This window comes from Lygodium microphyllum, chromosome 25 (assembly GCF_053477565.2).
Source record: "Lygodium microphyllum isolate KBCC chromosome 25, Lygodium_microphyllum_v1.1.10, whole genome shotgun sequence".
Lineage (NCBI taxonomy): Eukaryota > Viridiplantae > Streptophyta > Polypodiopsida > Schizaeales > Lygodiaceae > Lygodium > Lygodium microphyllum.
Genome location: NC_141159.1, coordinates 134,423,616 through 134,434,439, shown reverse-complemented (window position 1 = coordinate 134,434,439; position 10,824 = coordinate 134,423,616). Strand labels below are relative to the sequence as shown.

General features: G+C 44.6%; 1 protein-coding gene across 1 annotated transcript; it reads right to left on the bottom strand.

The window, feature by feature from the left end:
* Window positions 1–994: 994 nt before the first annotated feature.
* LOC148014774 (multiprotein-bridging factor 1c-like) lies at window positions 995–2,603 on the bottom strand. Its single transcript, XM_087666692.1, has one exon. It carries the CDS (start codon window positions 2,436–2,438, stop codon window positions 1,980–1,982), a length of 459 nt encoding a protein of 152 aa, XP_087522818.1. The 5' UTR covers window positions 2,439–2,603; the 3' UTR covers window positions 995–1,979.
* Between the last annotated feature and the right edge of the window lie 8,221 nt (window positions 2,604–10,824).

Genomic DNA, 10,824 nt, shown 5'->3' with positions numbered 1-10,824 from the left:
ACTAAACACATTAATTAATCACATAACACACATTCAAAACACACACACATAAAGAGAGAGAAACATTTAAAAAAACAACAAAAAATCTTTTAAGAAATATCATTCTATTATATTGGAAAAAAGCAATGATGAGAGAGAGAGAGAGAGTGTGTGTGTGTGTGTGTGTATGTGTGTGTGTGACACTCTCAGAGAGAGTGATAGCATCCTGGTACTCCAGAAGAAGAAGAAGAAGAACGTACCTTCCTTTCTCGTTGGCCATGCATGCAAAGGAAGACCGTCCCTATATAGATCTTTAACGGGCCAGAGAGTCCGCACATTGGAGCGACAATGCGTAGTTCGAAGGCGGGGTGACGAGGTTGAAGGCGAAGGCACACCCATCGGGACGTCCACAAGGCGGCGCACTTATCATGCATTTCCAAATGCAAGCGAGGGTGTAAAGATCACGGGCGACAATCATGTGAAGATTTGCGAGTGGCGAACGCAGGTCGCGAACACGAGCACGGCGCGTTTTTTGCGGGTGGCACGTGTGCGATCTTTGTGGGCGAGGGTGGGTGGTGGACGCGTGACACCCACTCCCTCGCTTTTTTTTTAATTGTGGGGAGGTGGGGGCTGCCACATGGCACCCGCCCCCACCTCCCCTTTAACTAATAGTAAAGATAAAGATGTAGTAGCGCGTAGGAGTGGATTTTCAAGATTAAATGACGACTTTGGAGCATAGAAGATTAAAACCCAATCAAAATCCTTCTTTGGGTAAAGTTAGGAGCTAATTTTCTTGGACAATGTTCTTTGCAACAATTGCTAGACTTTTATTGAAAGAATTTTGGAAATTTAAAAAATTTTAGACGACCCAATCATTTGACTCACATTTGCCTCATCTACAATTAAGAAAAGTCCTATACCATCATCATTGTATTAAATTACGAAAACCACCACCTTTTTTTTAAAATGGAAAAGTTCAGAGTGAGAGCAGATCTTTTGAAATCTGTCAAACGGGGCAGGATGATTTATTAGGTGGGAATTTTTGCTCAATATGTTTGGATGGTCGTTGGAAGGGAGGAACGCGGTATGCATTTCCTCGAACAATCCCCCTTGGAGGCGATGGTCGTTGGAAGGGAGGAACGCATCACGGATTTTTTCAAACCTTCTCCCCTCCAAGATGTTGCTCGTCGGCGTTGCGTTTACGATTTTTGAGAGATTTTTCATCTAAGCTCTCGGCCAGACAATTGGCTCATCTCAAGTTATGGCAATTGCGTCTCTGTGGGCTGGAATGCTAAGATCTGTGTTGTGGAAGGTGTAAAATGTTAAAATTAGACAGCCCCAATCGGCGCAATTACATATCAATATAGGAGTCTGTATCGATTAAGTATGTGATTTGGACAAAGATTAAAGGCTCTGTTCGACTCTCTCCCGCTCTGGGAAGTTCTGCCCTACATAAGTACATTCTGCAGTAAAAAGAAGTTTGGCACTCTGTCAAAGCTTGGGAAAAGAGGGTTGACAGTGTAGTATATGTCCGGGAGGTGCATTCGATGGGTTTTAGGCAGAACACGTGTAACCGAGGCAATGCACTGGAAACGGAGGCAACATCAATGTTGACAGCCGTGAATAATTTTATCGACTTTTCGTAGAAAGTTAAGTCAATAGTATATATCTATGAATGTTGTCAAGGGAGCTAATAGCTATGTCAAAATATTTGGGAATGGTGGAAACCAACAGAACATTGGAAATTTTGAAAGGTGCAATGCACACAAGGACGTTATTCTTTAAAACTTGTCGAAATGGTGAAACAGACGACTCTTTTGGAGTGTGGAAAACGAGTGATGAAAGGAAAACAACAGCGGTTTGAACTAACTGCAGAGCTTCAGACGTACACGGAAAATGAGTATCAACCGAATTGATTCGAGCTCTCCAAGCAGGTAATGGTGGAAACAGGAACAGCTTCCTTGTAGATGGCATATTACACAATGGAAGATAGAGAAGGACTACTTGGAATTATGCGTTTTCAAGCCTCGCAGTTTGACTCCGAGGACCTTCTCCATTTTGGAGAGCACCTGCTGGTTAGGGATGGCCTTGCCAGCCTCATATTCCTGCACGACCTGGGGCCGCTCGCTGATGGCCTGGGCGAGCTGCGCCTGGGTGAGCTTCTTATCGATTCGGGCCTTCTGGATGGCGTGGCGGACCTCGGGGGAGACCCTGTTGAAGGAGGCGGGTTCAGTCTCGAGGTCGAGTTTGCGGGCGTTGACGGGAGGGGCGGAGGCCAAATGGCTGCTCTTCTTGTTGGAGGCGGCGTCGTGCTTCTTCACCACCTGCACCTGCGCGCCGCTGCGGATGGCGGCAGCCACGGCCTTGGGGTCGCGTGAGTCGGCGGCCTTGGGAGCCCGTGTGCGCAGCACGATGGGATCCCAATCCTGGGAGAACGGCCCGGCAGTTCTAACTGGCATTCCCTCTCCCCCTCTCTCTCTTTGCGCTCTGGAAGACAGATTAGGGATACAGCTTTAGCACACGCTCTCTCTCTCTCTCTCTCTCTCGCGCTGTGATGGATACGGCGAAGGAAGAACCAACACAAGTATAATTTGCATTTGGTCGGAGAGGCGTTTATATGAGGCGTCCTGGAAGCTTCCAGAGAAAGCCAGAGACCTTTCCTTTCTCATCAAATCGTGGGCTCGAAACTGTGGTGCGCTCCTAGAACTTTAGGCCTGGTAGGCAAGTGGAAACCGACATAGGGTAAAAGGCCCAGTTGTTAAGTTTGCTCGATGGATCGATCTCCCGTATTAGTTTAAAATCTGCAGGTCTACCATCACCAGATTGCGGACCCAAAATAGCACGATCTGCAAAATAAATATAAAGATGTGTGATTGGGCAAAAAATCCCTTCGTAAAAAAAGAGCCTTATGAGACAACACACATTAGAGCCTCTGAAAAATACATGAAATGGCAACCGTTGAACAACCTTGAATGTTGATTTACTATATCCCAAATTCTTCCACGCAACCACTTCTCCACATGAGTGCTTCTGAAAACATTCCAAATTGTTTTATTATTAGCCCCCGCTAGTATATTCAAATTATATCATCATTGGCAACCGTTTTCCACTTGGCCCCTTTATCCTACATTTATCCATAGGCTTATGGCTTTTTAAACCATGTTCAAAAAGCCTTTCTCATCGAAGTTTGGCTGTTTAGACCAATTCAAGACCAAGGATCAATTCTTGTGCGCATCCTTTTCACAAAAATCAACAACACATTGATTGGCGATTGATGCCAGACATTATTTTGGACGAGGGGCCAAATGAAACTTGAGTCTATGGTGGGGTTAGACATTTTGCTACAATCCACGTCCAATATCGATCGTATGATAGCCATCCTAAGAAGTGTGAAGAAGGCCATGAGGGCCATTTATATACATCACATAGCACTCAACTAAAATTTAAAAATTGTGTCATTTTGAGATTTTTATTAAGTGATATTTGCTATTTTTATATGTTTTCCAAAGTATATGTTTTTTTAATTTTCAAGTGAGTTATATAAAACTTGTTAGCGTTGTCAAGCATTTTCATGTAAATTGAAACCCCCAAGAGTTATGTCTTGTAGGTAGGACTTTTTATGCTTGATTATTTGTGTGAGTACTAGTTGTCTTGTTGTTTTCTAGATGATTTTTTTAATGTTTATCTAGAGTAGGAATTATTTGTGTCATTTTTTTGGATTTGATGTGCTTGAGAACTTAATAGTCTTGGTTGAGATTGGTATTTTCCTGGATAGGTTGGAGCTAGATTTTGATTATAGTTGTTAGATATCCTGAATTGGGCATGTTTTTTTGCCAATATCTTTACACATCACAGGCATTATGGATTTACGAGCACTTTTCATTGCACTTATCGAATAATGCATTGCACTCGGGGATTGTCTCCTAATTTTTTTCATTTACTTACATGCCATGGGTAGGGTAATGCACACTTACACCATCATTGTGCATTAGCACAGCATGATGCCTACTGCAACTATATGTCGTAAACCTTAGATGCATGCGCACTTGAGAGAGCACCTTTTATTGTTCACTCATTGTTCTTTGCACGCACGAGAGTTGACATATGTATCACTAAATTAGGAACCTCAAGCATGAGTGGAAAAGGTGATTGGGTGAGTTTGAGGGTCGTGAAGGGCGCCTTCAATTGTGAGATGGGTTGTTTACTTAGTCAACATCTTGAGAACCATGATTTTGTGATTGCATGGCATAGGTTTTGGATTTGCACTTTGAAAGGGAGAGAAGGATCGAAGCTTGGACTCGAGAGCTATGGCGCGAGAGCAAGAGTAAGAAAGAGAGAGACAAGAAATGGGAACTCCAATGGTCACAATGTGTGACCAGGCCTTCCTTTATTCAAACTGTCACTAAAAGAATAAAGAATAAAGTAACAGTGACAGGCACCCGGCACCTACAGTGTGCAGTGGCGGTGACTGTCAGTGTAGTAATACAGGAGCGGCTAGGCAAAGGCGCCTTTACCCCTAACAACCTCCAACTTAAAGGCGAATCTGCCCTAGTGAGGAGTGAAAAGAAAAAAAGGAAAAGACAGTACAACATGTACACATGTACAACAGGATGAGGAAAGACATCATCTCATCCCACTCCCATCAACCTCCTGAGGAAGGCAAAGCACTCTGTAGAGAGGCTTTTCGTGAGCAAATCTGCAGGATTCTGGTCAGTCGAGATCTTGACAAGATCAACAAACTTCTCCCCAACGACCCCACGTATGAAATGATACCTCACCTCAATGTGTTTCGTATTCGCATGGAAGACTGGATTCTTGGCTAACTGAATAACACTCATAGAATCCGAATGCAATGTAGGGATAGCATCAATACCAAGGTCAGCAACTAAACGACCCAACCAAATGGCCTCCTTGTAAGCCTCAGTGGGCTGCAATATACTCGGCCTTTGTAGTAGAAAGGGCCGTGCATTTCTGCACTCTGGACATCCAAGAAACAGCACCTCCAGCATAGGTGAATACATAGCCAAAAGTGGACTTCCTACTATCTGCATGTCCTGCATAATCAGAGTCAGTGTACCTCACGACTCCTGTATCCTGGCTGCCATAGCATATGCACATATCTGCAGTGCCCTTCAGGTACCTCATGATACCCTTCATGGCATCCCAATGCTTCTTGCCAGGTGTAGCCATATAGCGTGCCACAACACCAATTGCAAAGGCAATATCTAGACGAGTGGCTATCATGGCATACATAAGACTGCCCACTGCGGATGCATAGGGAATCTTGGCCATCTCGGCCCTCTGCTCATCTGTCTACAAACAATCAGCATGTGATACCTTCACATAAGAAGGCAATGGATAGCCAATAGGCTTTACGTCCTGCATGAGGAAGCGCTCAAGGACTTTATGAATGTATTCCCTCTGTGACAAGTAGAGGAGTCTGTGATGCCTGTCGCGTCTAATGCGCATACCAAGTATGTGAGCGGCTTATCCCAGATCTTTCATCTCAAAGCTCTTCTTGAGCTGAGCCTTAAGAGCATCTAGCTCATCATGAGCTTTCCCTGTTATCAGCATATCATCCACATAGAGTATCAAAATCAATAAAGAACCATCACGGGCTTTCTTTGTGTAAAGGCACGGATCCATAGCACTCCGACTGTAGCCCTGTGACTGCATAAAGGCATCAAACTTATGATACCACTCCCTAGGTGCCTGTTTTAAGCCATAAAGACTTTTCTTCAATTTGCACACTAGGTGCTGCCTGCTAGGTTCTGTAAAGCCCTTAGGCTGCTCCATATAAATCTCATCATGCAAGTCCCCATGTAAGAAAGCCGTCTTGACATCCATCTGGTATAAATCCAAGTCAAGCTGAGCAACCAAAGCCAAGACTAAGCGCAGGGTGGTCGTCTTAACCACAGGAGAAAAGACCTCGTCAAAGTCCACACCATGCTCCTACTTAAAACCCTTTGCTACCAATCTAGCCTTGTATGCCAGCTTTGGGTGTCCAGGGGTACTTTTTAGCTTGTACACCCACTTGCATGGCAAAGCCTTCTTGCCTGTACGCAAGGAAACCAAATCCCAAGTGTCATTCTTATGCAGGGAGTCTATCTCAGACTGCATAGCCCTCTCCCAGGAGTGACTGTCACCCCTACGCATAGTTTGTCTCTAGTAGTCCGTCTCACGGCAGGCTTTGCTGCCTGCCCAACTACCTGTCCAACACCCTGACCATGAGCATCTGCTGCAGTTGTAGGCTGTCCAACTGGCTGTGCGAGAGCTCTCGACTCCTGCTGAAATATGACCCTGCGGATCTCAACAACTCTCTCAGGCTGCCTATGCATTTTTTCTTCATGGAAGACTACATCATGACTGCTGATGACTTTCCACGCCTGCAAATCCCAGAGACGGTAACCCATCTCGCCTGCATCCCCATAACCAAGGAAAATGCATTTGACACTCTTGGGATCCAGCTTACTTCTCTTGTCCCTGGGCACATGGCAAAATGCCTCACATCCAAAGACACGGAGATGCGCTTAAGAGGGAGGTTTTCCAGTCCATACCTCCTCTACAACCTGGAAATCCAAACCACTAGAGGGTGATCTGTTTATGACATGCACAGCTGTACTAACTGCCTTAGCCCAAAAGCTCTGTGGTAGGTATGCATGGCTAAGCATACTGTATACACACTCATGGATGGTTCTATTCATCCGCTCAGCCAAACCATTCTGGGGGGGTGTAGGGGGCGGTCAACTAACACTTAATACCCCTCTCATCACATAATTGCTCAAAAGCATGTGAGACATACTCACCCCCATTATCTGTTCTTAGGCATTTTAGCCTGTACCCAGACTGTTCTCAACCAATGCAAGCCATCTCTGAAACACAACCAAGACATCGGATTTCAGCTTAATGGGATAAGCCCAAACTTTCTGTGAAAAATCATCTATGAACGTAACAAAATACTTTGCACCACCCATAGACTGACAAGGCATGGGCCCACAGACATCCGAATGTACCAATGCCAAGGGCTCACTCATGCGTGGCCTACCAAAATTCTTATGCGTAGACCTAGTCTGCCTGCCATAAAGACAATGCTCACATGAATCAAAACATGCATAATCAAGGGGCGGTAAGTACTGCAAACCAAAAAGAATTTTCATTCCCTTCAAAGACATATGGCCCAAACGGGCATTGCCAAAGAGATATATGTGGGATAGAACCCACAGACAAAACATGATCAAGGGAAGAAGCTGATACAATCAAGGGGTAGAGACTGCCAGTCTTGGCACCTCTCGCAATCACAAGTCTGCCATTAGTGATCTTCCATGCAGAGTCTCCAAAACATACATGATATCCTGCATCATCAAGCTGTCCAGCTAACATGAGACTACGTGTCAAAATAGGTACATGACGTACATCTTGCATGACAAAACTGCTGCCAGAAAGAAACTGCAGCCTAACATCACCAATGCTCACAATATCAAGAGAGCTGTCATCACCCAAGTGCACAGAACCCGAAACAGTACGGTATGAATGAAACCACTCTCGGCAAGGTGTCACATGAAAGGATGCACCTGAGTCCAAGAGCCAACAATGTGCATACATAGAGTGTATCTCTATCATCTGCGAAGCACTAGAAGAAGCTGCTAGGATATAATCATCATCATCAACATTCTCAGGTTGCATAACATTGATCTCTTCAATTTAACACTGGACTTTGCAGGTACTATGCTGCGATCAGAAGACTTATCCTACACTTTGTCTTTCCCCTTATCTTTGCGCCTTTCATTGCGCAATTTATGGCATTGTGGCCTAATATGGCCCTTTTTCCCACAATGGTGACAAGTAACATCTACATTCCTACCACGGGATTTGCTACATGACTTCTCACGAGACTTGGACGGAGATTTCTGAGAATCCTGTCCACGGCCACTACCACTACCATGCTTTCCATATCCATCATTCCTGCCTCTAACTAACATAGCATGAGACACACGAGAGGCATCCAAATTCTTACGGTTAACCTCTTCCTGCAGATGAGCACTCTCAACATCAGATAATTTCAAGGTAGTAGTAGAGGTACATAAATGCAGTGCGGAATACATCCCATGACTCATTAAGAGTACCAAGCAAGAAAAGAGGAGTGACATCCTCTGCAAAAGTGATGTCCTGCAAAGTCAAGTTCTTGAGTATAGCATGGAACTCGCTCAACTGAGTAGACATAGTCACATTCTCCTTCATGCGCAGATCCATAAGCTGCTTCAGCCAATACATCTGACTCGCTGGACTTTTCTTGTCATAGAGATTTTTTATCTTTTCCCACAACTGCCATGCACTCTGTTCTTCCTCAAAGACATTATAGTGAACCTGTTCTGTGAGAGACAATACAATAGTGGACTTGCATAACTCATCAAGCTCAAGCCATTCCTCATCTGGCATAGTTGCAGGCGGATGTCCGCTTAACCTCAAAGGTTTGATCTGTGATTTCTGCACCAACACCTGCCAAATCTGGCTCTTCCAATAAGAGTAATTTGTACCATCAAGCTTAGTGATGTTGAAAATACCATGATCAGTGGACGAACTCGCCATAATACAGGCTGGAAGACTGTAGACAGTTCAAACTGCTTGCTATTTACTATAGAAAATGACCAAAAAATCACCAAAATCGAGGAAAAATGGCGAGAAAAGTGGAATCAAAGCTGCTGTCCACCAAGTACTAGTGAAAGTACATCATTTCAGAATGTTTCAGCATGAAAAATCCATGTCAGTCCATACATATATGCTTACTGTAATAAATTACAGATTTCAGTAAAAGAGAGCTAACAGTGCCAAAATCGGATCCCAAGGCAATCAGATACCGCCAAGACCAAAGCTGGCATCATGCGGGCATAGCATAAGCATATGACGGTCGATAAGCATGAATCCAACACCCAAGTATGTCATACAAACATCTGCTAGTGAGTAGGCACACCCCCCAGTCAACGGGGCAAAGTGTTCCTGCCACTACCAAAACTTGACACAAGTAGGTGTTAGTTCACAAAGATATGGATCCAAAACTGAGACTCAGCTCATAAGCATACAATGAACCAAGACATATAATGTATCATCCCAAAGGGTAAGAAATCCCAAAGTCTCAAGTGTCTGTTAACTGCTCAACGGCATGTAACTGCTCAATGCATAAAAGTATTGCCTGCTCAATGTCTGATAAGCATTCAAGAATGCTCCCACTGGCACAAAAGCCATATGTACGAGCTCAAGAGCTCAAGCCAAGGCAAGACACAGTGCCAATGACATAAGTCCAAGACAAGATATCAATAGTACATCTCGAACATGTAGGCGGTAGAGCATCCGTATGTAGCATCCATAAGCATGTAAGACATCAAATACATCCCAAGATACAACTCTGGCAAGCCAATAAATAGCTCAAGTAAGCTTCGAGAATCCAAGGTCAAGCCAAGACTGAGCTCTAGTAGCAATAGGCTCCAAACAATGTAACTAGCATGTAGTAATGGCATAGGCTAAGCATGTCAAGACCAGTCAGACATAAGCAACATACATCCCATAAGTACATCCAAGATGGAGCATCCAAATGCTTTGCAAAGCGAGCTCAAGCTCAACCAACGATCCCAAATAAAAACCAAGATCTATGTTGAGCCCCAAGTGTCAATACATCACCATATATGCTCGAAACATAGCCCGAAAAGCATAGGCATAAGCCCACATGAGTAAAATGACTTCAACCCAACTGTGTGCAGCAGTGATTTACTTTTCAAAGCTGATAATTTTAACACCAAAATCAGCTCCAAATGGTTGCCAAACAATAGGCATACATTCCCCTAACATTCGGGCATCAAACGGGACCAACCGGGCATCAAATGACAATGCCAAACAAGCTGTAGCATCAAATGTCAGTGTAACACTGTCATAAACTGCTTGTGGACTATTATGATAGTCCCAAAATAGTGTTAAATCAGTTCAAATGCTATGCCAACACATCAACCATCAAAACCAAGCATCAAAGCACGTTCATATGCCCGAAATGGAGCCTTTCCAAGTGCCAATGGAGGGGGAGAGCTGCTGTTGTGACTATCAATGCTGAAGATACATATGGGAGGGCTGCGTGATTCTGCCAACTGTAAATGCTGGTCCTAGGGCTGCAAAAAATGGTGGCCAAGCTTCGGAGGGGTCCGGTTAAAGCCAAGGAAGGCCTCAAATAAGCTCCAGTAAGGGGAGAGCAACCCACATATGAAATGAGATCTAGGAGTGTAATGGCTACCCTATTTCAAGAGGGCTGAAAACTGAGGTAAACCCTATAAAGAGTGAAGCAATACCTTTGTGTGAATGCCTTGAGGGTGCCCAAAGGGGCTGGGAAGGTGCTCGGGAAGCCGGGGAGTGACGGGAGATCGAAGGAGTCGGATATGGCTGCTGCCGGGAAGGAGACCCAATGCGAGTAGGGAGTCGATGGGAAGCTGAGAATGCCACGAACCAAGCTCAAGAGTCGGGAAGCCAAGCTTTGATACTAGTTGAAAGGGAGAGAAGGATCGAAGCTTGGACTCGAGAGCTATGGTGGGAGAGCAAGAGCAAGAAAGAGAGAGACAAGAAATGGGAACTCCAACGGTCACAATGTGTGACTGGGCCTTCCTTTATTCAAACTGTCACTAAAAAAATAAAGAATAAAGTGATGGTGACGGGTGCTCGCCACCTGCAGTGTGTAGTGGCGGTGACTATCAGTGTAGTAGTACACGGGCGGCTAGGCAGACACGCCTTTACCCCCAACACACTTCTTTTCAAATCATGTGTGACTAAGCATGGAGCTCAATTTCAAAGCATGTCTTCACCTAGGATACA